This window comes from Plectrocnemia conspersa, unplaced genomic scaffold, assembly GCF_051122295.1.
Source record: "Plectrocnemia conspersa isolate PC_06_02 unplaced genomic scaffold, ASM5112229v1 ptg000010l, whole genome shotgun sequence".
NCBI lineage: Eukaryota > Metazoa > Arthropoda > Insecta > Trichoptera > Polycentropodidae > Plectrocnemia > Plectrocnemia conspersa.
The window spans coordinates 7,376,295-7,404,288 of NW_028277174.1; the positions used below are offsets into that span (position 1 = coordinate 7,376,295).

Sequence of the window (27,994 nt, forward strand, 5' to 3'; positions counted from 1 at the left end):
GGGGGCCAATATAGATTTGTTATGGCCAAAACTGGTCGGCGCAGAAATAGCGGTGTTGTGACGGCTCTCTCTCTTCCGGCAAGCTTGTAAGGGTTCGGACGCGTGCCGTCGCGCGTCCGCCCCATTCTTATAATGTAAACCGTAACCTCAAATAAATATACTACTGCAGCGGCTCAATCTGTGTCTCATTGCCAACTGCCATCATCACAGCCCCTAAAACATTATCATTGATTCCGATTTAAGACTTTGTTTTAATGAAATTGAATTATTAAAAAAAACGACCACCGTCTGGGGAAATTTTGCTTACCCCCTTGAAAAATATATATTTCTACCATATAGTAAAAATTAATATCTACTGATAAATATGTATTTGGACTTCATTAGTAAAAAATTCACATTCACTATAATATTTATATACATTGCATGTAAATACATAATGATAAGTAAATGTATACATTACTACATATAAAAATGTTGAAATCATATAATTTTACTAGCACATGTCAGATAAATTATAGTTTTACCGGTGACTATAATTTATTTAGATCTCATTTCAGTCTTACTCTTCATAAACGCGCTATTTCTGGACATTTACTGAAAAAAAGTCCTAATTAAATCAATTTTCTTGGTGCATTTTATCGCAATGCACGATAAGTATAGATATTCAGTAATACTTTAAATCTTATTTAGCTTCGAGAATATGACTGCAGAGTTTTTTTTATGTATTGTGTTCAAAAACTGTCATTTTTTGGAAAAAAAATCTTAAGACATATTCGTTCGCATGCATATCTTAAAACTTACGTAAAAACATTTTTCTAAAAAAATAATTTGGTATATTAAAATATTTTACACAAACTGTTTTCGCAAAAAACTTTAAGAAAAATGTAATATTATTGAAAGTAATTAATTGAAATGATAAAATTTATGAGTCTTAGTACTTACAACCTATTACTTCATTAAAACAATTACTTAAAAAAAGGCTGGTATATGAAAAGAACAATTGATGAAAAAAAAATACTTATAACTTTTGTAACCCCAGGTATTTTTTAATGAAAATAGCAGTTAGTTCGCAATTTTTTCGCGCTTTTCGTCAAATTTATATTGCCCGTTTATTTTTAATAAAGTAAAAAATCATGAGTAAAATATTGCAAATTTTCCCGCTGTATGATTAGTAGCTCTATGTTGACATTGTATTTACGAGAAAGTGTTGACTAAAGTAAAATAATAAAATATGTATTAAAAAAAATAGTATTTGATATTTTTATAGTAAGTGGGAGGGGCTGAAAATATTTACTGTTGTGAGAGTTACCAAATTAATGGTATGATAACAGACTATTCAAATTTCGTTAAAATAAATAGTAATATGTTAATTAAGTTTTAAATCTCAGTGCATTTTTATGCGTTCAACTTTATTATGTAGATAATTTTAATCTAAAAAGGTGTGCAAATGAGTTTTATGTTCGTAATAAGTTCATGCATATAATTGAAACGGTTTGTTGTGGGACTTATAGCTGTATTTATACTTAAGTACAGCAGCACTTGCTGTTTTCGACTAATAACCACTTCAAGGCCATCAATATATAATACAAATATTAGTTTATATAAAAACACTGTGCGGTCAATTATTTTCACTTGGTATTATGGCACTTTCAACTTAAATACCCAAAAAACAACAAAACATCACACAAAGACTTATTAGGATTACAGTTCTTCAGAAAATGTCCAAAAATATCGCGTTTATGAGGATAACATGACTAAAGAATGAGAATGAAATGATTTTCTACGCTAGACCTAAATTATAGTTTGTTCGTAGTTAGTCTTTTAATTCGTTTGAGCCAAAGATTTTTTCTTAAGTCATTGGTTTGCGCGTTCTTAAAAATGGATATTAAATCCTGCGTTATTTTAATATTAAGTTTTTATTAATGGCGCCCATACTATCTTTTAACATATGGTAGTTATTTGCTGTACCTGAACTGTACTCACGATTAAATTAATTTTTAAACAAACCAGTTTTTTGGAAAAAATTAAATTAAACAAAATTAAATTTAAATGTTTTCAAATGTGCGCTTCAGTATAGCAATATGCGCTTTTGCAATTTGTGCTTATATTTCTACTAAATATTGGTGCAGAGCCGCAATGGCGGCAAGTCATTAATAACGAAGCTTCGAAATATGCTTGACAAAATTTATATACATATATTTTTTTTTTAATTTTTATTAACAAATGGAATTTATTTTATTATTTAAACTAGAAGATAATAAGCTATTAACAATTTTAAATAATAGTGAAAGGCTTGGAAAATTCCGCCATAGGCACTGTGCTTATTGGCTATTTGGATAAAGCGGCCCTGTACATACTCTGAACGCAAATTACGTTATTCAATGTAGCAAATGTTTTACCAAAGCATATTGAAGGTTTTACCTGCATCAAACGTGTTAATGTATTTTTTTTATTATTATTCATCTCGCTACCCCAAGCTTATAGGTATGCGCATAGCATGAGTCATTCTGGGGTTCTGGGCATTTGAGATGTAACCAAATGATCTGATGATGCGCGCGCCTCTCTAGCCGGTCGATAATATTGCGCAAACGAATATATTGCGCAATAATCAGCGTTTCCCAGCGCCGCGGGAAAAACCTACCGAGACTGGAGCAGTCTGCTTCTGCGCTTCGGTAAAGACGGTGAGTTTCAGTCTACCTACCATCTACCCATCTACCCATTTTAACATGATCAAAATAAATAAATAAATAAAACGACTCAGGGCATTGATCAATTGTGTTATTAAATTAATTGAATTTAAGTACAAAATCAATGTTTTTTTAAACAATATATGTTTTAAATTGATATTAAATATATTAATTGTATTATTAAATACGCTCGTTATTGATTTAGAAGAAAATTGTGTGAACATATTTTTTTTAAGTAATTTATTTTGATCACTTCCGCAGACAAAGAAATATATACACTCTTATGCATCCCTTAGCTCTTAGTACCTATACATTTTTCTCTTTCTTTTCTATATAAACTTAGCTAGAGCTCGTTTTGTGCTAATATGATAAAAAAAATAGATAAGAGGAATTATAAAACCAGATAGAGACCATAGTCACGATATAAATGTGTTTATACGCTTTATGCTAAACTAACGTGACAAAAATAGGACGGTCTTCATAAAATAACAAATCCACGCCCATAATGACATCACGAAGTAAACTCTTATACCACTAAAATATTCATAAAAAAGGTAATATATTTTTGTGGGCACTCTACTATTATCAATTACGTTTAAATTGGATTTACGATCATGACAAGCTTCAATTACTGTAATAATGATATTGACTTATACCTGTTGCTTTATAAAATATTAAATGTTTTTTTATAGAATGTGGCATGTTATCGGATAATAACTCAATAGAGTAGCTATCGATTGAAATTCAATACAATTTATTACGGCGTAGGCTAAATTAAGTGCTATTAAAATATTTTATGGATTGAACATATACGTCTAAGAATTTTCTTTATAAAAATTGTTTATTTATTTGTACTTTTTTTTGCACTTATTGTTGAATTATGTCATGAATACGGCTTTGTACTAATTGCAAATTGTATACCTCAGACTAGTGAGAAAATATAATTTGGTCGGACTAATAATTATAATTAATGTCACTATTTATTTATGTTTAAAACAAATAGGATCGTGTGAGAGTTTAACTTTTTTGTTAATGGTTATAGAATATTCTTTTTTGCTCTTTGGACGTTGAACTTTCACATTTGCGCCGATGCTGATGAGTGATGATGGTTAAAAAACGTTACAGCGGTTGCTATTGATAACAACAATCACTTTTTTGTGTTATTCACAAATAAGTTCTATTCATTAGTTTTAAAATACACTATTAGTATACATGTTTATTTATATACTATATAACAGTATTTCAGAGACGTCAGGGGGGAAAAGAAGGTGGGGACTTTTGCCCCCCTTGAATTTGACAAGATGAAATAGTATGGATTTTATTTCAATCGAAAGAGCCAATCCTACCCCTGAAAAAGCTAAAATAACGTCCCTGATATTAAATCAGAAATTCTCGAGTTATCCCTCAAAGAAAATTGAAAATAAAACAGTTTAAAAATATATTTTTTAAAATATGCCATTTCAGTGAAATCATAACAAAATACATTTTCACCGGTAGATATATATTTTTACCAGTGAAAATATGATTTATTTAGCAGGTGCTAGTAAAATTATATGATTTTTAACTTATGCATATATAATAATATATAAATATATATATTACATTTACATACTTATCATTATTTATTTACATGCGACGTATACATTTGCTGTTTAAACCCAAACTTAATCTATACGAACTAACCAAACCCACATTTTATTAGGTCAAGTTCAAATTACAAACTATGCAAACGTATCTCTCAAAAGAAAATTAGCTGAAAAAAAGTATAGATACGCTGTTGCAGTGAGAACGCTCGGTAAGCTTTACCACTGTGACGGCGTCGGCACGATTTTATTGCTTTTGACGTGGATTTTTGACTTCAGAAAAGGGATAATTGTTTTTTGCGCTCTCCTATTGGTCAAAATTCTGTTTAGATACATTTCATTTGATTCTCACTTATTGTAAGTCGTAATATGAACACTAAAAAACCGAGCGTTTTCACTGCGACGGCACGATTTTATTGCTTTTGGCGTGGATTTTTGACTTCTACGAAGTGATATTTATTTTTGCGCTCTCCTATTGGTCAAAATTCGGTTTAGATATGCTTCATTCAATTCTCACTTATTCCAAGTAGTAATATTGTTAAATAAGTCTTAATGTGAATGTTAGATAATTGAGCGTTTCCATTGCGATGCCGACGGAAAGATTTGACTGCTTTTGACGTAGATTCTAAACAAGGACGTCATTTGGGTGGGGGGTATTTGCGTAAAAATGACTACATGCGTTGTTGAAAATACAAAACATATTTTTAGAGTAATAATATTTATCTAGAATGCAAAAAATTCCAAATATTCAACTACAAATATAAACGAATAGCTTTTATATATATTTTACAAAGCACGAATTGAACATTAGCTTTCTTTTCAACTATATTTTGGCAGTTATCTATCAAAACGTATATGTTTTAAATTAGACTCGTTGGAAAACACTACATATTAAATGGAAAAATAATCATGCATAAAATGGAAAGTGGCGAGTGAAATGAAAGTTATTGTTTTCCGTTAACGTCTTGTCGTCCATACATGTGTCTTCTTACCTTAACTGGCAATTGTACTCTGCTAATATTGTTTGTTGAACACATTCGCACAATTATTTATAATTGCATAAAACTGACTTCTCTCATACGCGTTTCATCATATGATAGATTTAGATGGAGCTTCATTCATAAATTATTATTCTGGCACAATTCCAGCTGTGTTCTATTCAAGACTTAAGGTAGTTTACAAATGTAGCTTTTCGAGTTTCACTCCATCACTACAGGTCGATAAATATAAAAAGACGAGTTTGAGAGTCATTGTAAATTTCAGTAATCAATGATGTGAGAAAGTGCAATGAGTTTATTTGGATCACACACTCAAACAGGTTGATGGTAACTTTTGCCATAAAGTTTCACCATTGATCGTATATGGATATAATCATTTAGCTACTTTATTGAAAATGCACATACATGTGACGAAAGCGTTTCTCTAGGCGCACCTTTTATATCGATCTATGCTCACTAAGTCATGCTTATTTTTATCCTTGAAAGTATAGTTTTGATCAAACATTTGTAAACTGATAGATCAGTATTACAGTATGTAAATACATGTATAAAAATAGCCTTGAAAGAAGAGAATTTGCTTATGAAAACGTTTACATAACATATTCACAGGTTGTGTATTGAGTAAACGAAGGTGAAGACTATGTCTGAGACCGTCTGACATCAACAAGTTTTATGTTTTAGGTTGCGTCATTGTACGTGACGAATAAAAAAAGGTTGTAAAAAAGTACCATTGTATCGGTTACAGGTTTACAATTTGAGATTGGAACAATGGGATAAATTTTAATTGATCAATTTAGTCCGAGTGGGGGATTTGAGTTAACTCAGACGATCAAATTGGCAGGAAGAAATGGCTAATGAGAGATTCATGAAGGGAAAGTGGGCTATTACGTTTAAGGGTTGCTTTTATTTTGGTAAACGTTTAAAGTAACCATTGTCTAAGTTGAAAAAATCACCACGAAACATTTGGTAATTATTCGTAATAGAAGGGGTGAATCTGGGATTTTTCCATTTGTCATTTGAATGTACCTAAGATTAAAAATCAGAAGTCATCTATTTCGATTGTATTTATTTATTATGTTATTTTTTTACATGATCTTCTTGTGAAAATCAGTAATTGATAGTTGAATGTTTAATTTATTGTTATATTATTAAATGTTCATGTCAATCATAAGTATTGCAATAAATGCGTAAAGATGATCAAAATCAAATGAATAAAATTTATGATCATATTTTTTATTGGCAACAAATTAAATGGTCAGAATTTAGATCAACTCTTGGTCAAAATAAAAAATTAAATCTCGATCAGAATTTTATTAACATCCTGGTCATAATTATATTATTGAGGATCAGAATAAATATTAAACGGTTAAAATAAAAATAGCATATGGTCAGAATAATAATATAGGATGATCATTTGAATTAAAAAACATAACATTTATAAATATAAATGGGTAATAAATTATTTATTTTAGAAATATTTTATAAAATATCTCGCTCGCACCAAAACTGTTGGACAGGTTAGGTGCGAGCGAGTGTAAGTCAAAACATTGAATACTCTACGAATAACTCTCAATGAATCTGCATAATACACCTTGATAATGACCATGTATTATTATGCTGACCATATGTTAACATAAAAATGACATTGAGATTAAAAACAAATAATATAATATAGATACTGACTGTAAAAAATGATTCTGACCATCTAATATTTATTCTGGCCACATATATTCTGACCTTTTAATATAAATTCTGACCTGTAATATAAATTCTGACCACAACCGTATTAAAATTCTGACCCGAAAAATACGAGCCTTTTTATTTAATTATCGGATTGAATGCTTTTACACGTGACATACAATTGACCACAAGAGAAGCGTTCATATCAGGTGTTTGGAAATTAAAGCCCATTGGAGCATGAAATGCAAACCGTTTATAATCAACGGTGTTTACATTAAGTTGGAGTGTTTCTTTTTGTGACGTGTGACCTTGATTCTCACGAGAAGGTCTTCTTATCAGGGTTGAAGGACCAACGAAACACTTTTTTCGTCTTTCTAATACATATAAGACTTACCCGCGTGCATCCATCGTGGACGCTAGTGGTATAAGAACAAGCGGAATCTTAACCATAAGACTAATTTTGTTGGGCATGTCGCAAATAAATCAGAATAAACGGGATTCTGGAATAACTATAATATTGCCTCTAAATGTATCTCCATTTTTAAAAGCGTAATAAGAAAATAATGCATAAATTTTTTACTTCGAGTGCCTGGATAATAACAAGTCAACACTATCTGAAAGATAGTGTTGATTTGTTATTATCATATAAAGAAGAAGCTGTGCTTATTGGGTAGTAGTCCAATACTCGTGTCCTTGCATGAAGTACTTTAAACAATACTTGGGAACGCAAGTAACGATAATTAGGTTATTATTATTAATTATTCCCCACCAACAACTTAAAGTGTTTTACCAAATACACTCGTCGACGCGACTCGACTAAATCTTTTTTAGACTTTTTCCATTAAAATTGAGTCGGTTGTATTATTTGGCAACCAGACCAGAGAAGCATGCTTAAGAGTACTGCGCACTAGGTGATTATATAAGGTACCATATACACATATAAATCAATCTTTGTACATATATACATATATGTACAAAGATTGATTGGCGCAAGTTTATTTGATTTTGAAGGCATTGGTTGTAGAATATTGAATTTTTCTATTATAATGCTGTGGTTCATTCACTGCTATATAAAACACACATAGTATTCTTTAAAAAAGCTTCGTCGTTCGTCATAAAAAATCGCAGATATAAAATATAAACAAAATTGGCATGTTTTACTGATGAAAATAGATTAGAGAACTATAGTATACTATAGTTCCAATTTTCATAAGAGATAGAGATAACTTTTTTTAGGAGGTATTTATATTGAATCTTTCAACAAAAAAAAAGTTTTATCCTTATTTTGTCTGTTCGAACTTCGAACAAAAAACATCTATTTGCGATTGTTAATTAGTGATCGATTCCATTGGAGTGTAACACATAAATAAATCAAAGATTATTATATAAACTAATTTATATCCGATGCCTGAATGATGATGAAAGATGTTGCTGAAGAATGCCAATAAACATATTTCGTGTTCCCGATCAAGTTTTATTTTATTTACGTCGTTTTATATTTGATCTATAAATAGAGGGGAAAATATATGTATGGTATTCGAGTGATGCTAAATCCAGAAATCGTGGTCTTCCTGTGTATACCATTGTATTTTCAATTTACATATTCATGTTGATTCATTGTCGTGTCACACCAAGATTTTCTATGATGTACGACATTCGTGAGCTCAATCAAGCGTAACGACTCCAAAATGATTCATTATAAATCTTCAAAAATTAGCTTGCCCATTTATAAATTTTGGTGCTATTTTTGTCCCATCTAAATATACAGTTATGCCTTTTTTTTCCTTCTAGATTAATGCTATTATGGTTCCGTCTGAAAAGTCAGTCAATATCAACTAGCCCCATAGCTAGTAGCAAGGTCGAATTTATAGAGACCCCACGCGGCAATGTAAAATCGTTTATATTTAGAGTATTATACAAGTAGTGAGGTCAGGAGTTTTCACCCACTCCAGGTCATGCGTTACATAGAATTATTTTTATTGCCAGCCATTATCCCACCACGAAAGCCACCCAGTGCCGGCTGCCGTGCAAAATTTCAGCACGCGACTGTTCCCGCCCTGTATCGGATGATAAGGGTTGGGGGTGTTTTTATTGGTGGTCTTGAGCCACTTTTGAAATCGCATGCCGCGATTATGATGTAAATCATCGTGATGAGGAAACTTTCGAATTTCAAGACTGATAATCACGTCTAGAGTTGTATACCTCTACCGCTTTCAGCCTAAATATATTTGGACAAATAAAGCAAATATTAATACAAATGTTTTATTTTGGCAAGCTATTTTTGTAATCATACAGTTGCGAATTGTTGGTTCATAAGCGTTATTTACCATGAAATTGGTTAATAATGTATTCATTTTTTTCCAAGAGTAATTAACAGTTTTAAAATGTGTGTTTCTGATTCTAAATTAATATGTGCTCTACTTCTTTGTGCTTAACTATTTACATGCGAGGTTTTTATATCGTATTTTTATTGTGAAACTGACATTTTTTTAATCGTTAATATATGTTGCCTGTTGTTCAGTTTTTATTATATTACTATAAAATATATATTGTAAATTATTTTTAGGAATGACTTCCAGCTTATATAAATTAGTATTACTATGGTTAATGCGCTTATTTATTAAATATCCGTTGAATTTCGAAAACCAAGGTATGTAACGCTCAACTTCCATTATATACTACTACTTTGTTTACTTTGGAAAGACGGTGGCAAAAATTTTTACGTTTCGTAAATATAATTGACTCTGTTCGATTGGTCCCGACTAGGGATTCCAATCCCGGGCCAAAATTTTGATCCCGGGATTTCGGTATTGCAATTACTCGATCCCGGGATCCCGGGACCAGTCCCGGGATAATTTTCATGTTATTTTATCGATAAAAATAATTTAAAATGAATAATACAATATATTTTTACATCTGTTTTTTATAACGTACAATGTATAAAGTACGTATAATTTTAGTATTGGGCTTAAAATAGAAAATAATATAATAAAAATAAAAAAGGGAAGGTCTTATATATTTATTTGAGAAAAAAAAATGAACTTTTGACAATGTATATGTACATTCATAGACACAATTAATTGAAAACATTATTTTGAATAAAACTCACGAAGTAACATCAAAGCATCAAGTGTTTTATCATTTAGCCTTGATCTGATTTTGGTTCCTAAGCAGCCTGCTGCTGAAAAAGCACGTTCAGACTCACAGCCTCAAAGATTCACAGATGACACGTGCAACTCGCGCAAGTTTGTACACCAAATATAACGATGTGTCAATAATAATTCGATTGTGCTTGATAAATCAACCAATCCGAAAAATCCGGGATTATAAAACATAATCCCGGGACTCATCGGGTATTGAAAATCGTTCGGGATCCCGGGATCCCGGGATTGGAATCCCTAGTCCCGACATATGCATACAAACAGTAAGTTGTATTTATTAATTTATTGATGTTCATGTATAACATTATATTACATTTATTGTATATTTATTTACTTATACTAGTTCAAGAGTTATGGTATAAATTTTTAAAATAACGCTGTATAGTCCTATGAATAAATACTATTTTCTAGTTGCCATGATATTAGATATATCCTTTAGTGATACATCAAGTATGACACATATTTAAAAATCCCACTAGATTTTAAAAGCAATAAATTGCAAAATAGGTTGAGAGACAAACGATGCAAAACTTCTGAATACATATGTATTACATGATTTATAAAAACAACGCTTGTGTACATATCTTATATATAATCTGTCTCCTCAATAATATTTTATGTATTATATAATTTATACAGTTTTTCAATATATAACCAACTCTCCATTTAGTTACAGACTTAATTGAAGCCATAGGCATTCGGCCTGTTACTTTAATGATTTTAACATGTGTACATAAATAGATGTATGTACATTGTACAGTTAATTCGTACTTCCGCATCAGATCCGCTCAGTGCCTCTCAATCTATTGACAAATGTTGAATCTATATTAATATTCATCATAGAAAGTAGTTAAGAAAATTAAATACAATAACAAACAATAGAAAGCATTGTTACGTGCCTCTGATTACTAAATTGCTTATGTTGTATACATTTTCTTTTGGAATACATTGTCATTATACAATCTAAAACAGATTTGTACATATGTGGATTTTTATATTAACAAAGCCAATTAACCTTTCAGGAAAAGGATCGAGTTCATGATTTTTTTCATAGACAAAGGAGGCAGAAATGCGTTGGCTCCATTTATTAACAGAATCTGACCAATTTAGTACATAAGTAATCAGTTTACAGCGCCCACTAAAATGGACTATAATTGATTTTGTTCTTATAATCAGATTGAGTTATTATCCTTTGTTCGTTACATCCTACGTTTGATTAAAAACGATATTTTATATACATAAGCTCAGCTTATTTTGTATAAAAAGTCTTGTCGTCATTCCTTAAAATATAAAATATGTAGTAATTATGTATGTAGCTTACATATTAGGTTTAGTCTTAAAACTAAGCGAAAATATCAAGCAATATTATAAAAAAATCTGACATTAATACAAGAGGTCTCTTTATTATGATTGAATTTCCACGACTATTTCGAGAACAAATTATATAATTATCTGCTATCTCCGTTGTATGTATTGTAAATGTATTTATCAAAAAAGGTATATAACTACATCATAACTGTACGAAATAGAAAAATATTAAATAAATTCGCATGTATGAAATAATACTGAATTGATTCGAACCAAATTAAAACAATCGGGCGTTTTCTAATGCTATAATTTATAACTCATAAAATATGGTTATTGTGGTTTCCTCTCTAAGAGCGATTATTTGTTAGTACGTGAAAGTTGTGTTTCAAATGTGCATTTCAATACACATCTAATTTATTTTCATTAATACAAAATCTAATATGTATATGAAGATTCCAAACATATCAACTGACATAAACGTAGTTCAATAATTTAACTGTTGTAAATTGGCGTGTCTCGATTAAGCTCGGTGATGCCACTAATATATACTATGTTATTATAGCGTGTCGTTGATAAGTCTAAAGTCTTCTATGAAACTGTGATATGTTCAAAGTCAATCGCGGAAGGTATCTCGGTGGATTTGAGGTCCTTATATTAAACTTTCGGCAACTCCAGTTTACAGGTGTATTAATCAATTTTATTGCCACACCATTAATTCAGGTGACTCTGGTGAATATCGATATTTTCAGTATCCTGACGGACCGATTAGTACAGGAAATTATATGATAATGTCTTTTAAACATTTTTGGAAGAATTAAACTACTGTTTTTATTAGACACAGTAAATGATTTTATTACGAAAGACGACCTTTAATATTATTATTTTATTTTTAGGTTCTTACCAATTTATATTTTAACTATTTTTTTAATAGAACACCATGTCTTATTTTTCTAAAGTATTTTTTTATTAAAAAAAAACGATGTCAGTGACATGTTCAATATTAAACTTATGTTTTTTAGATATATTTTGGTTACCATAAAAAGTGCACTTTACTGGTTCTTTGCTTGTTGGTTCTACATCTTCTAGCAATTTTAGAGCAATAGTATGTTTATTTAAAAGAACATACTTGATCTAGTGAATATTATACTTATTTTTGGCAAAAGTATCGGTTAACACGTTCCTCCCTTTGTATATGCTAAAAACATTTATTACATAATTTTTACACATTACACATTTTATTACATAAAAACATTTTATGTTAAAAACGCTTCCTTCTTCCATTCTTTTCTACGTGAAAAAAATGTGAAACCACTACAATATAATACACAGGTACCCTTACTATATGGTTAAGCCATTTTCCAACTAACCTAAAATAATAATACTTGTATTTTTCAGCTTTCCATTAAAACAAAACTAAGTTAGTTTGTAATAATAATGACAACATTCAGTGATGAAATATTATATTTTAATGCTTTCCAAATTACTTGATTTTGAGCATAGAATATAAATTACAGTATTTGTAATTGAGCTATAGTAGATTATACTTTATCAGCGTATGTTAAAGACGCGTAAAAAGTTAGTAAATAATGTGCACTCAAGATAAACATTATAACCTATCTCTTCTATGGTATTGGAAAACGAAGATAAAATTTACACGCACAGAGCTAACGTGTGAGGTCATTTCTATTTTACTTAATTTTTTTGCCACCGTGAACGTGACACGGCCGTGATAAATGTTCTTTATGCCGACATTAAAGCACGTCACCGGTATATTTAAATTACGCGGCGTAAATCTGTAAAGTATGTATTAGTTAACTTGAACATTCTTTTTAAACCGGTCGGGTAGCTTTGGAACTGGAATGAAAATATAGTTTCTCATTTTATTTTCTATCGATTGTTTAATTTGTGGTTTTTACGATTATATAAACACACAGATATCGTTGCATTACTATATGAACATTTTTTATTCTAATAAAATAGAGTTGTATTATACAAAGATCGGGTTGAACTCTTGGGATTTAGGGTGACTGCTTTAGCTGAACCTGGTCGGATGGTCGAAGGAAAGCGACTGTTTGATGGGAGTTCAGCTGAACTTTTATTTATTCCAAGTCGGAAGCGAAGTGTTAGTTTTGGATCAAGTGGCGGAAGTAGGTTTCTGACTGAAATGATGGAAAAGAGTGATTCAGTACGACAATGATATTGCTTATTATTGGATTGAAGTCAAAGATTTCTTCAAGTCTTCGATCCTCTGACAATTGTCGGTGATTCACGGTAAATCTAATATTGCCTAATTAAAGGTAATCCAAATTAATATGAAATCAATGGCTGCCTCTGCACCTTTTGCATTAGCCGAAGACTTTTTCGTACATTTCGGGCGGTATCTTGGCTATAACTTGTCGGATGTTGGTTTTTAGGTGTTCAAACGTTTGGGATTTGTTGGCGTAGACACGATCTTAGCGTAATCCAATGGCGCTAAAATCGCATGAGCTTGGCTGCACCAAAACGTAAAATAATGCGACCTGTGAACTTTTCACGCAAAGCACCCACGTTGCACCCGATGTGTGACAAGTTGCGCCGATCTTGAGAGTGTGTCCAAATGAGAGTGAGATCAGTGGGAACGCTTGGTAACGAGCGTTCCCACTGCGACGGCGCCCACACGATTTATTGCTTTTGATGTAGATTTTTGACTTCTGAGAAGGGGTAATTGTTTTTTGCGCTCTCCTATTGGTCAAAATTCGGTTTAGATATGCTTCATTCGATTCTCACTTATTGTAAGTAGTAATAGTGCTATAAAAAGTTTTAATTCGGACGCTAGATAACCGAGCGTTTCCACTGCGACGGCGACGGCACGGATTTATTGCTTTTGACCTGGATTCTAAACAGGAACGCCCCTTGAACTTGCCAGTAATGTTCTTAATGAAATCGAAATATTAAAAAAACGGTCACTGGCTGGCCAACTTTTGCTACCCCTCTTGAAAAAAATCGGAATTCATTAATGGAACGAATGTTCTGGGCTGTCGTCCTATAGATGAAGCTTTTATTTAACCTTCTGAATAAGAAAACATCTGGTGATAGTATATCTTAACCCTGCTTTTTTTTAGGTCGACTGCCTGATGTTTGGAATTCGATAGAAATGATCTAACGTGAACGCAGTGTTGTTGTTTTAGTGTTTTGAGAAACGAAGTACTTAATAAATTTCCAAGAAATGTGCATGTTTGTTTTTATTTTGAAAATAACCCATATCTTTTATGTGTTTCTATGAATTTATTATTTATTCTAATTTACATGTAACTTATGACAGCTTATTTTTTTATTCGCAGGTTCATTCAGCAAACAAATAAAAATGGCGGATACGGAGGCAGCTCCGGTTAAGGAACTAGCAGATTTGAAGATCGAGGCGGCCGGAAACGGAGACGCTAAAACTGCTGCAAACGGCACTGCGAATGGAGATGCCTGTCCTTCTCCCACCCCAGCCGCTGGTGGCTGCACCATGAAGGAGAGCTTCAAAGCCTTCTCCAAGTTCGGAGACATCAAATCAGACGGGAAACTCATCACTTTGTCTCAGAGCGACAAGTGGATGAAGCAAGCTAAGGTGATCGACGGGAAGAAAATCACCACTACCGATACAGGAATACACTTCAAGAAACTCAAGTCTTTGAAAGTAGGTTTCGAAGACTACAAAAAGTACCTGGATGATCTAGCCAAATCTAAGAATATCAAGGTGGAAGATATCAAGAACAAGATGGCGAACTGCGGGCCACCTGGACATACTGGAACTGGGGTGAGAAATTCATAATAAAATAAAAAAATCTTCAATGTAGAACTGCAGGTTCTGTCTTGGATAATGCTTGAAATGTCAGCAAAACACTAATTGCTAGCTGATTCTTTCCAAATGTGTTACAGCAAATAAGCTTACTACCGCATCCGTAGATCATGGACGCCAGCTGTATAAGAACAAGCGGGAAACTTCCGCTCGGGTTGTCCAACGCATCTTGGCCATAAAACAAGTTTTGCCGTATAAGTACCAAATAAATCAACACAATCAATTCAAATGTTTTAAGTAGATTCATAAAAAAGCTACATTGGTTTATAAACGCAACTGTATAAATTTGATTGATCTCCGCTTTGAGTATATATCATATATGGTGAATATAACGGAAATTTTTGTTCGAGGAGGGCAAATTGCTAGGCGACCTAAAAAAGGTCATATCGGATTTTTTTTTATTCATTTAGGGATGCTGCGGAAGCTTAAAAAATGTCACTTTGGACATTTTTATTCAAGGACGACAATATTTTTGAGAAGGACAATCCGCAAAGGAGGACGTCTAGTCATCTTAGTATATAACTCAAATTTAATATATCTCAATTTAGCATTAACATATATTCTTTCAGGTTTTAGACACGTTTTTTTTAACACAAGAGGTAATTTTATTCACAGTTTCACAGAATATAAATGTGAAAAAATATGTATGTTAATTGAAAAATATAATACGTATAACTAATGATGACAATTACATAATAAAACAATCTGTACTAATTTGATAATAATTACGGAGAAAAAACATGCTTTATTAATCGATTCATAAAAGTTTTTTTAGTGTATTCATCGCTATTTATATTATTATTAGAAAATATTTAACGAAAAGAGAAAAAACGTAATATCAAATGGTAGCTTAGGGTCGAATTAATGATTTTACAGTCGCCGAGTTCAAGGGTTCCACCCTTCGTACAGCCAAATCATATTAAGTAGTAGTCGGATGGATTTTTTTTTATATATTTAAATATTTTTAATTGATTTAAAAATGGTGTAATTAGAATACTTATTTGCCGAGTTATTAACAATAATAATAAAATATATTTTCATTAATCTATTATATGTACTACTAAATAAGAATCGACTATAAGCAGAGCGTTGTCAGTTAAATCATATTTGGATTTGTTTATTTCGAGATGGCGACTTTATTTTATTGAATTGGTTAGTTGATTTTTATAAAATTTAATTCAATAGTAAAAATATATGTACATACCATTCTTATGGTATATCTATATTTTTTACTATAAACCGGACGGTGGCTTTGATGCAAATAAAAACGCATTGCGCCAAAGACACCGCAACCGCCAGTTTTTTAATTGTTGTGTATGTAATATATTATTTTTATTATCATAAGGTGCAAAAAGAAAAAAAAAGAATGAAGATCCATATGTGATCCTATTAACAATTTTTGAAATTCTAAAAAAGAAAAGCATGTGATCTCTGTATAACGCTTAAAAAGAGCTCATGTTTTTATTCTCTCCATTAGTCAAAAATTGCTTTGACGTTTATAGTTGTCATAAATAAAAACAATCCCCTAACAATTCGCTCTAAAAATAGCTGTTTTTTGTTTCGCCAGATGAATTTAATTCACATGCGGACCATGCGGTAGTTGGTGCGGCACCCATTGATTCAATTTAGACACTCTCGTTTGCCAACAAATCTCTTGGCTATCGCGGCAATATAAAGATAAAATTCACTGTTAGAGAATCTGTGTTTCCTCGTAATTTGTGCGTGCAGACGCCAAAATAGTTTTGATTGAACTAAACTATGGATGTTAGCATAAAACAACACCTATTTATGGCACTTATTAGTTATTGTTTTTTTATTAATTTTATATAGTATGTATATATCATACCGTCGATTAGGTTTGCTCTCCGCTCAATACTAGTACACATCTTAAAATAGTGTTATTTGATAATTTTAATATATAGTTATAACAAAGCATAGAAAATTGGTATAACGTTAAAATAAACTTCAAAAGTGAAATATTTTTATTACCCAAGTCGAGATTTTTTCGTAAAGAATAATAATATGTATGCAAAACTAAGCTGAATTAGAATAATATAACGATATATTATTTTTTTAGTGAAAATTATATATAGCTGTAAAAATACAATAACAAAGAAGCATATACATATATTTTATAATCTTGTATTTCTTAAAAATTGTATATCCCTTTTTTAATTTAAAATCGATAATTCTTGACAGTGTTACTCATCGATGAGTCATGAACTTAAGTAATACAGATTGTGTGTTCTCATTCATATAAGTAAGTAATTAATATAACATAAAGAATATTTATTGTTTTAAATATAGATTACTAAATACAATAATTTATATTTATTGTCATTGGCAATCAAAGAGTTAATGACCCTCACCTATTGATGGCACATAAACGTGACTTAATGAAACAGTTGATGTAACTTAAGACACAGGCTATCGATTTTTTTCTATCTAGACATTTGACATTTATATGACTTTTAACATTTCCTCCATAGGTCGTCAAGTCGCCAGCCGCAATCGAACGTCTCACAGACACTTCCAAATACACAGGATCCCATAAGCAGAGATTCGACGAGACTGGCAAAGGAAAGGGAATAGCCGGCAGGAAAGACGTACCAGAAAATTCAGGATACGTCTCTGGCTATCAACATAAAAATACATACGACAAGACACATTAGTCGATGACGCGTTTCAATTTTTTTCTTCTACATACATGAACTCGGCACATGGCAGTACAAAGGTTTTATTAACCACATAAATAGCTTCTAAAACATATGAGCTCATTTCCACTGTGTTCATATAATATTGCATTATTAAAATGCAGGCTGACTCGAAAAAATGTTAAATTATAATATATTTATTTTCTGAGTAAAGCATTTTAATGGCCGAGCTATAGATATCTCCTGTAGCTCCGTAGCCTGGTTACTTATATTTTTATTTTACAGAAGTCTTCCTTAAATCGATGTGTTATTTGATGTTTAATATTGCAAGTGATCTTCTTATCCAATTTTAATTGTTCTTCTTTAAGTTTTAAATTGTCCTAAAAACGAGCTAGTCAAAATTAAATTAATGAAATCACCATCGAGCTATTCTAATAAGTGATTAAAATTCACGCGTCACGGAAGTCAATAAATTACGTCAAAAATCAGAGCAGTGTGAACGAGCGGTAAACCAATATTTGCTATAATTGCTAAGAAATAAAAACATTGATACGCACATTTTCTCCATGCAGTGTCAAATACGTGTATGTACTCGGCTTCAATTGAGAATGTATCCTAGGGACAAAAATATGTACATTCTGCGCATGACATAAGATGCGTTACCGCACGCAGCTAGTAATACATTTTCAGAACAACTAGTATATGTACACAGCTTATTATCGACAATCGTCTTAATGTTATCATTTTAATACCTCCAAATAAAAAAATCCATTGAACACCTAATAAATTTAATATGCGTTGCCGAGTTATTTTAACGCACATCAGTGTAAAACTATTGTTTACTTGCATTTTCGTTATTATTTTAACTAATATATAATGTAATATAACGTCTATGTGTATGTTAAGCTCAAATACCTGAACAGAAAACGAAAAATAAACAGCCATAACGCGTGGTGGGCTTAGAGAAACAGACACTGAAATAAATCAGTGGTGTCTTTAAAGTCATTTAAAAAATCCCATCAATCGGTTTTTGAACTTAACGTGTATGTATTATATATTATATTTTTCAAATTTTGTATAAAGTCATAAACATTTTCAATGATAGATGTAAATAATTTTATTTTGTAAAAAAACTTCCATTATTAATGTTAGATGTGATAATATTTACATATTATATTACAATAATTTAATATATGCATTATACTATATAATAAAATAAGAATAATAAAATCAATAGAACCTATACTTAAAATACACTGCCTATACACACAATTTAATAATTGTATAATAATTTGCAATAGGGACCAGTGCAGAAATAATCTCTTTAATAGATAATAACATTAAGCTTTATATTGATGTAAAATATTCATTCTCATTATTTTAATGCACTTTTATCATGTAATATTTTAAATGTTACTCTTTAATTAATTTATACTTATTAAATTATATTTTTATTTTATATATATTAAATGTTAATATCACATTATGAACGATTTTTATTTTTTCGAAACTGAATGGATTATTAATTTAATCAAATATTTTGCCCCTTAACTTTTTCATCGTCGTCATCTAAAGACTCTTCAGTGTCTAAATTTTCTACCGCGTCTGTATCTATTCCTCCATAAGCTCCACATATATTGATAAGATTTTGATCTAAAGAGTATCTTTTCTTGTCGTAGTCAATTCCAAAATCTATTTCTCTTACGAGTTTATTTTCGTCTAATGATAGTTGCGATGTCAATGTATTTTTATTTTCTTGAATATGTATATCGCTTTTATCTTTAATTTCAACATTTTCTTGATTTATATAAGTTTTTTCAAAAAAAATAATTTCCTTTACGAGTTTATTTTCGTCTAAAGAAACTCGCTTCATTAAATTAGAACTTTCTTTAATGACTTGTTCCGAATTTGTTTTATTTAAAACATTATCTTTCTCTAAATTTATATTTCCATCATCGCCAATTTCATCTTTTTTTACTTCTGAATCCTCTCGCGAAATAATCGCTTTCTCGAAACTTTTTATTTCCCGCACAAGTTGAGACTCGTCTAAAGACAGCTGCGTTTTTAATACTTCATTTTCTCTTAATACTTGTTCCGAAATCGTTTTATCTATAACAGTATCACCAAAATTTGATTTCTCTTCATTAAACTCTCCATCTGTACTTTCTTTCTCAGTTAAAAAATCATCAATATTAGACAGCAACTCCACGTAAGTCTTTTGCATTTCAGTCGTTTCTAGATACGGCGTGAAATCATAGGGTGCAGGCCAACTGTTTTCTTAAAAGAAATGAAAAGGAATAATTTTTTGTCGCAAATATATGATATAACATAAAAATATTTACCAAAACAATAAGAATAATCCATCAATTTTAAATACATTGCTGCATAATCTTTTAGATCCATTGCATATGGGGAGCATAAAATAAAGTTAATTAAATCGTAATCAGGAAAATCCTTATAATTTGATTCAATCTCATTTCGCTTCTCCTTAAATATAATATAAAATACTAATTTATCAAAATTTGGGTTACCAGAATATAATATACATATATACAAAATTTTACATTTAAAATCTCATCTAAATATTTTAATTTATCCATACACTCTTGAAAATATTCAACATGATTCGCTGATGTATCTGTTTTGTTAAATTTTCTCTCTTGGTTGATTGGCTCTGCATAGACAGCAGTCCAAGTAAAAAATCGCCGCTGTAAATTTCAATAAAATAAATAAATAAATTTAACAATTGCGTTTTGAATTAATTTTTACCTCTCTGACATTATGATATATGAATAAGAGTTTAGTTTTGCCGAGCAGCGGTCCAAATTGGTTGAAAACCAAATTAATTTGACGTACAATAGTGTTTTCAGAACCCTGGAAAATATAGTTATTGCGCGAATAAAGTAGTGTTAATGCCAAATATGTATAAGTTTGAGGTTATGTTTCACGCACTTCGCATATGACGAAAAATAATTTGTCGTAAAGCAAGATGGCGCCGCTAATTAATACGTCGCAATAGCTGGAATTTATCTTTTCAATCAGAGCTCTGTACTTTTCAGCAAAAATTTTCTTGTTCTCGAATCTGTGTTCGCCGACAAAGGCTATACGTAAGATAAAGGATTTCTGGAAAAATATAGTGGAACAGTTGGAAGACACCGTTAAGATTAATATTAAATAATTGATACTAACTGCGTTTAGTGTTTGCAATCTGTCATTTATTACATCTAAAACAGTTTCATTATTATCAAACTCCATTTTGGATAGATAAAACTGAACGTTGCTATGGAGACTGGAGTTGCCAGATTTTCAAAAAAATCTGGCAACTCCAATAAAATTTATAATTTTTTGTCAACTTCTTGAACATTTTTAAGTGGGTGTAACCCACTTAAAAATGTACCAGATATTTAAATTTGCTAGTTAAAATTGTTACTGAGATCTACACTACTGCACCTAAATGCAAAATGGGCTTTTATAAATTTTTTTCACGACGTTTAGTAATACCTATTACTGGTGACCAGATTTTGAAAATATCAGAGGACAAGTGTCTCGTAAATTTATATTCTAAGATAAATTGCTGCGGTAGTTAAAAAATCACGGAAACTTGTTCCGAAGACAAAGAATAAACTGCTATGGGGCTTTGAAAAAATCGATTATTTCTGAAATTCCTTTTCAAAAGACGTCGCCTCACTTTATTGTTAATGGTCAAGTTCCATCTATCAATAATTCTTAAATAGTCGAGGACTTCAATCCCACTCTGCAGCAGACCAAAGACAGGATGGGTATAGGATAAATCTTCCAAGTGTTGCAGGAAGCAGGCAACATTTAAAAATTAAAAGACCGATATTTATTCAATATGCTTTATTCCACAATTTAACGATGGCAGATCTTTTCACATATTTTTTTAGTTAATACACCGTGCAACTTAATTTGTATCGCAGCTTAGTGATTATGTCAAGATAAAACTAAAACCCACATTATATTTTAGGGTGTATAATACGAACACGAAACTGAGATACAACTGCACGCTCGTAGGCGACTGCATCTGAACATACGTCAATATGCTCCTCTCATCATCTATATCTCATCAAACTCTCATCGTAGTCTTAAAATAAATATAATTTAAACAACGATATGCACAATAGCAATATTTATGGAATGTTAATCACACACACACACAATACTGATGAATGAACGAGTAGTATCGTTGCGCAATTACTATTGTCCACCTAAAATAAGTTCAATTTGTCTAAGAGAAGTTTAATTTTCGAATCGCTTGTGTCCACCGCTGCCTCCTCCTCCTCTATTTCCATTGTATCCGCCGCCGCCTCCTCCTCCTCCGCCGGACCGGAAACCGTTTCCGCCCCTGCCGAAGTTTGAGCTACGTTTGAACGATCCGCCGCCGCCACCGCCTCCTCCGAAACGGGAACGACCCCAATTGTTACCACCGCCGTAACCGCCAGATCTGTGGGCCATCTCTTGGAGAGCTGGATTTATCTCCTATAATTAAAACGATATAAAACATTAATAATATATAAAAACTATTGAACACAATAATATCATAATATATATAAAATGTTGAAACTTCTGAGGATGGGATCCAGACATTGAAGGTGTGGACACCGAAGGCATTTCAGTCCACCATTGTATGGTTAATTTACCTCCCAAACGCATTCATGGCCCGTCATTGAAGGACAGGTGCATGCCAAAGTTGAGAGGATCGGTCAAACATAAAAAAAATATAAATCTCACCTGGTTCGCTTCTTGAAGGACTGATACTAAGTCGCGAGCTTGTCTGCTGTTGGAGGGTGTGAAGAAAGCGTAAGATGTGCCCTTGGTTTTGCAACGACCTGTTCGCCCTATTCTATGAATGTAGTCCTCTGACGAATTGGGGTAGTCAAAGTTTATCACATATTTAATACCGTCAACATCTGCAAACGAAACGAGCCATAAAGCAAACGACAAAATGATCGCGTCGTAATCAATTGTTTGAGATGCTTAAAATGAAACTTTTACTGCAAACGAGTTTACTATCCATAACCGTATTTATAAGTTAAATAAAATTAGCAGCCGACTCGAATAGTTTTAATAAAAATAATATTTCATTCACACTACCTCATAGCAATCACTGAACCAGGAAGGTAAAACCCACAAAAGCACTTGACAATCGTCCAATGCAGGTTTCAATTCCAATCAGCCGAAACATCCATCAGAAAACCCATCCGGAACTGATAATCGAGCATTTCTCACAGACAGTTTTGATCTCTTTTGAGCTCGGTCCGTGACAATGCTTCCGGGTATCAGGAGGATGCACATAAACTGTTTGCGTTAAATGTATGCGCATCTTCATTATTCCATCATTAGGTGTTACTGATGTTTTGATTTAGTTCGGCCTCGATTCAGTCAGTGAAAGGCAGTGTAGAGGCACATGACGAGTTATTGCATTCTCATTCTAGCTTTGCCACATGTGACGGCTTGCACTTTTGATCAAGCAGTCAGTTTGTTGCATATTTCAACTAGATCCGGTGAACAACCACCATTGTAGAACACAATACTCATCCGGCAAGTGCCTCTGAAACATCGATGAAAACTCATATTAAGCATCAAATAGGTTTTCAAAGCAGTTTTATATTTAAGAATACATAAAACGCATTGTGTGGCGCGTTTCGGTACGTACCTAATCCGCGCGCCGCTACGTCTGTCGCAACTAGAATGTTACATCTACCGTTGCGGAATTGATTTAGAACGAAGTCTCTCTGGTCTTGGGACTTGTCACCGTGCATGCACACGGCGGCGAATCCCAAGCGTTTGATAACTCGCGTGATGTTCTCTACTTTGCGTTTGGTTTCGACGAATATGATGGTTTTAGCACCGAGCTCTTGAACGTTGCCAATTTCTTGAAGTAGATCGTTTAGTCTGTAAACGCGTAAAGATAATTAGAAATCGAACTTGAAAATAGATTTAGATATATATTTAGTGGCAAAATCAGATCTTCTTAGAGGAAATTTGGGTTTTAATCAAATGCTATCATTAGTAGAATATTCATCATTTAAAAGTTAAGTTGGATTAAAAAAAGATCAATTAAGAATACGTACTTGTCTTCTTTCTCGTGTTCCTGGCAAACGTCGACGATCTGACGGATGTTGTGGTTAGCGGAGAGTTCAAGAGAGCCAATGTTGATTTGCATGTAATCGCCCAAGAAATCTTCGGCGAGCTTGCGTACTTCTTTAGGCCAAGTGGCGGACCACATGAGCACTTGTCTGTCTGGACGAATTTGGCTGATGATCTTTCGGATTTGGGGCTCGAAACCCATGTCTAACATGCGATCGGCTTCGTCCAAAACCAAATATGTGCATCTGCTCAAACTAACGGTTCCGCGTTCCAAGAAGTCAATGAGACGCCCGGGTGTTGCAATTAAAATTTCAACACCGTGACGTAACTCTTGCGCTTGCTTGTGTTTGGGCGCTCCGCCGAAAACGCAAGCATTGCGCACGTAAGATCTTCCGCCGAAATCTGAAGATACTTTCTGGATTTGCTGAGCCAGTTCGCGAGTCGGCGCCAAGACGAGCGCTACGGGTCCTTTTTGGTGTCCGGGAGGCTGGTGGTTGATGTGAACGATGGCTGGCAAAATGTATCCTAAAGTTTTACCGGAGCCAGTTTGAGCGATGCCGACGAGATTGTTACCGGACATGGCGATTGGCCAAGCTTGCGCTTGAATAGGTGTAGGTTCATCGTATCCTTGAGCTCTGATGTCGCCCATGACGTAGTCTGGGAATTTAGCTTCTTCGAAAGCTTGAATCGGATTCGGGACATTCGGTCCGCCTACTGTTATCTTATGCGATTCCCTGTATTGTTCTACATCACGAGGGTGACGATTCGTGTTCGACGGATGAGGATCGTAAAAGTTCTTTTGGAAAGGTTGGAGATCGCTTTGGCTCCATTCTGGAGCCCGCAGAGCTGATCCTAATTCATCTTTAAACTTCATTGAAGACTTGTAGCCGCCGAATCCTCCATTGGAGGAAGACGAGGACCTGGGGAACTTGGAATCTGGCCTACTGCTCGATCTTTGGTAAGGCTTCATTCCTCCTCCCGATTTGGAACCGAAACGACTACTGTTGTCTTTCCTGTCGGAGAAAACGAATAATAAAAAAATCTGTTTCATCGATCGACCGTAACGAGTAAATAAAGCAAGACAGAGTTGGTAAATAAGGATCAACACAAAATATCTAGTAACTATGATGACGGGTTAAAATAATATCGAGATTACGCACCATTCTAACTCATCATTTTCGTCATAGACTGTTGAAAACACTCTTGCCGGTTGTTGTGTTAATGTATTACAACATTTAATCACGTCAGCTACTCGCCATTTTGTTCTTATTAATTTGATCCTAATTATGAAAAAAACATTTTTTCAAATAAATGAACATAATGATGCCTAAAACTATGTATTTTGAATGGAAACCGACAGCCACTTATACTGTATCAACTCATTTGTTATATAATAAGGAAAAACAGCATATACCCATTTATATTATTATAACAGCATATATTTAACCCCTTGCCGGTCACAGTACTTTTTAAAAATGACAAAAACTAATTGCATGGACCCACCTATTGTAAGACATTTAAAAATATTCATACAAATCTAATTTAACAAAAAAAAAAGGCTGACGCTTGAGATAAGAATTCACAATACAAATTTCCGAATTAACTTGGGCATAACCGGGAAGGGGTTAAGTGAAAGAAACTTTACATTTAAATTACTGCAAGAAATCCACGGAGATGTGCTCTTTTTCCAACAGGTTTTAGAGCAATTAACCAAAGTTAAGCATGGACCCTAAGTTTATTTGTAACAGTAATTCTAATTCGTTATCAATGGCATTGACTTCTTAAACGTAGAATTAAAAATTGGTGACAATCTAATATGAGTGGAAAACTGATCCAGACACTTTGTTTTATATGTAAATGATTTTTTCGACTACTTGGGTCAAAATAAGCAAGACTGTCATGGAAATGCATAATCAATGATTGTAAATTGAAGCTAAATCCTTTAAGACAAAACTAATCTTCTAGTGCTATTAAAATTAAACGTTAGTATTATAAAGCTAATCGACTAGTTTTAAACACTATTGCTGGAGTGTTTTTAATGAAACCATTAAACCGAACAATTCTAGAAGCATGTAATGTGAAATCATAAGAAAATTTGTGTGCCAATTTATTAAGTAGTACTTTTATTCAGTCAAAATTTCATTCAATCGATGAGGAAATAAAACTATCGATCTCGATTTATATCGCCAACCAATACGTAACTCCGTGTGATCTTTATATTAATAAATGTAAAAATCAACGAGACTTTGTTCAAATCGATCGATTCGACTTATTCCACGTTGATTTTAAATAATTTACCTTCGTTTTCGTACACGTCACATCTGAGAAGCGATGCAACGTGTCGTTACAGAAGGATCAATCTAAATTTTAATATTTTCTATTACCTACGCATGGAACAATAATTACAAAATGGCGACCGAACATGACACCATGCGAAATATCAGTTGGATTTAGCTTATAATTCACAAAAATTAGACAACACGCGCCATGACAAGAGTACAAACTTGATACACGTGCTTTTTGCAGGTTATGTTCAGGATCATCGTAAGACCTCCGGTTTGGTTCAGATGTATAGGCAAAACGGCTTATTTCGCATTAGAATCATAATTTTTCGAACGAATCGCGCACGCGAGCAGTGACGTAATCAATAATTTTCAGAGGGGAAACAAAATGGCCGTTCACATGAACGGCGGCTGGGACGCAGTAAAAATCGATCAGATGAGAAAAAGACTAGACTCGGACGATGGAGAACGGTAAAATAATGGACTTACATTGTGTATAGAAGGTCGATTGAGCTTGATGACGATGATATTCAAAGATGCAATCGGTCCTGGTGTTGGTCGGCCGGAGATGTTATATCTGAAAAATGCAGAAAATTAAATGGCGATGTCGTTTGGATCGCTTCGACTATCACGCCACAAGGAGTGGCACGTAATAGGCACAGTAAATTATTATAAGACTTCGTCGGGAGGGACTGTTCCGCGAGACACACCTGCCAGCAGCGACGGTTGGACCGGAAAGACCAATGGGTGGCGATGCGCCGAGTCACCAGGGATACCAATGCCAAAATTACCGCATGTAGGTCCTAACGCTGTATTTATTAACTATGAAATTCATATTCATGTAATGTATTGATTTATTGCAAATATGTGAAAAAAATTATAGTTTAGTAAAATTTTAATGCTAAAATTTAACTCTTTACTAATTTATATGTTCTGCTTTAATGTGAAATATTTAATTTATATAAATAATGAATTATATATTATGAAAGGTGACCAGATTTTGAAAATATTAAGAGAAGAAAATAAAAATGTTATCTGAATATTATTTTACTTAAGGAGGATAAATTACTGCAGAAGCAAAGAAAAGGTAATTATGGATATTTCTATTTTTTTTTCAATGGCCATCTCAGAATTTTTGGTTTGAGGTGAGAAAACTACCACGAGAGCTAAAAAAAGACCACCTCGGGCATTTTTGTTCAAGAAAGGCAAAATTTTTGATGAAGAAAATCCTCTACAAATAGGACATCTAGTCACCTTATATTACATTTATTATCAGCACCACACATCTTGAAAAATCAATGAATGGCTAATCCGATCAACATCAAACCAAATATAAATTATCCATATAGAACATAGCAGTTGAAAGTGTTATACAGTTATATAAAAACAAGAACAAATAATGAACGTTACGTTTTTTATTACAAAAATATCTTATATGTATATTAATTATATAATTTTAACAAAGAATATATTGTATATCTTTAACATTTGCTTAAATATATATTTCATCAAGACTTGTAATTAAATAGTCAGAATTTAAATCAAATTTTGGTCAGAATAAAAATGAATTTTCGGTCAGAATTTTATTAGCAAAATGGTCAGAATAGATACCAAATGACCAGAATAAAATTAATAAACGGTCAGAATAAAAATAATAAACGGTCAGAATAAAAATAGTGTGGCGGCGTTCTGACAGTTCCCAGTGCTACC

At 32.5% G+C, this 27,994-nt stretch overlaps 3 protein-coding genes across 7 annotated transcripts; 1 reads left to right on the forward strand and 2 right to left on the reverse strand.

The window, feature by feature from the left end:
• Window positions 1–2,653: 2,653 nt before the first annotated feature.
• ringer (tubulin polymerization-promoting protein ringmaker) lies at window positions 2,654–18,832 on the forward strand. Of its 2 annotated transcripts, none has more exons than XM_088196109.1 (3): window positions 2,654–2,681; window positions 14,738–15,198; window positions 17,730–18,832. In XM_088196109.1, exons 2-3 carry the CDS (start codon window positions 14,761–14,763, stop codon window positions 17,910–17,912), a joined length of 621 nt encoding a protein of 206 aa, XP_088052235.1. In that variant the 5' UTR covers window positions 2,654–2,681; window positions 14,738–14,760; the 3' UTR covers window positions 17,913–18,832. The 2 variants fall into 2 exon arrangements, with proteins under 2 accessions (XP_088052235.1, XP_088052236.1); XM_088196110.1 differs by lacking the exon at window positions 2,654–2,681 and adding an exon at window positions 13,351–13,688.
• Window positions 18,833–19,305: 473 nt separating this feature from the next.
• Window positions 19,306–21,258, reverse strand: LOC148230530 (uncharacterized). The gene is made up of 6 exons (XM_088196108.1): window positions 21,084–21,258; window positions 20,847–21,017; window positions 20,664–20,768; window positions 20,459–20,602; window positions 20,237–20,381; window positions 19,306–20,171 (listed from the first exon to the last, which is right to left on the reverse strand). Exons 1-6 carry the CDS (start codon window positions 21,147–21,149, stop codon window positions 19,426–19,428), a joined length of 1,377 nt encoding a protein of 458 aa, XP_088052234.1. The 5' UTR covers window positions 21,150–21,258; the 3' UTR covers window positions 19,306–19,425.
• Window positions 21,259–21,737: 479 nt separating this feature from the next.
• Window positions 21,738–27,026, reverse strand: LOC148230531 (ATP-dependent RNA helicase p62-like). Of its 4 annotated transcripts, XR_015811216.1 has the most exons (8): window positions 26,995–27,026; window positions 26,774–26,861; window positions 25,163–25,282; window positions 23,987–25,015; window positions 23,569–23,807; window positions 23,007–23,463; window positions 22,644–22,822; window positions 21,738–22,391 (listed from the first exon to the last, which is right to left on the reverse strand). XR_015811216.1 is itself a non-coding variant. In XM_088196105.1 (7 exons), coding segments are annotated over exons 2-7 (1,809 nt in total). In that variant the 5' UTR covers window positions 26,776–26,861; window positions 26,995–27,026; the 3' UTR covers window positions 21,738–22,151. The 4 variants fall into 4 exon arrangements, 2 of the variants coding, with proteins under 2 accessions (XP_088052231.1, XP_088052233.1); XR_015811217.1 differs by lacking the exon at window positions 25,163–25,282; XM_088196105.1 differs by lacking the exon at window positions 23,007–23,463.
• Window positions 27,027–27,994: the final 968 nt, after the last annotated feature.

Bases quoted from the DNA above. Each gene is read 5' to 3' on its own strand.
- LOC148230531 (XM_088196105.1), bottom strand. The intron at 23,808-23,986 runs GTACGTATTCTT...ACGCGTTTACAG, and splicing joins GAACACGAGAAAGAAGACAA to ACTAAACGATCTACTTCAAG. The intron at 22,823-23,568 runs GTACGTACCGAA...TTTCGTTTGCAG, and splicing joins CGTAGCGGCGCGCGGATTAG to ATGTTGACGGTATTAAATAT.
- LOC148230530 (XM_088196108.1), bottom strand. From the start codon at position 21,149: ATGGAGTTTGATAATAATGAAACTGTTTTAGATGTAATAAATGACAGA. The intron at 21,018-21,083 runs GTTAGTATCAAT...ATATTTTTCCAG, and splicing joins GATTGCAAACACTAAACGCA to AAATCCTTTATCTTACGTAT. The intron at 20,769-20,846 runs GTGCGTGAAACA...TATATTTTCCAG, and splicing joins TATTTTTCGTCATATGCGAA to GGTTCTGAAAACACTATTGT.
- ringer (XM_088196109.1), top strand. From the start codon at position 14,761: ATGGCGGATACGGAGGCAGCTCCGGTTAAGGAACTAGCAGATTTGAAG. The intron at 15,199-17,729 runs GTGAGAAATTCA...TTTCCTCCATAG, and splicing joins CTGGACATACTGGAACTGGG to GTCGTCAAGTCGCCAGCCGC.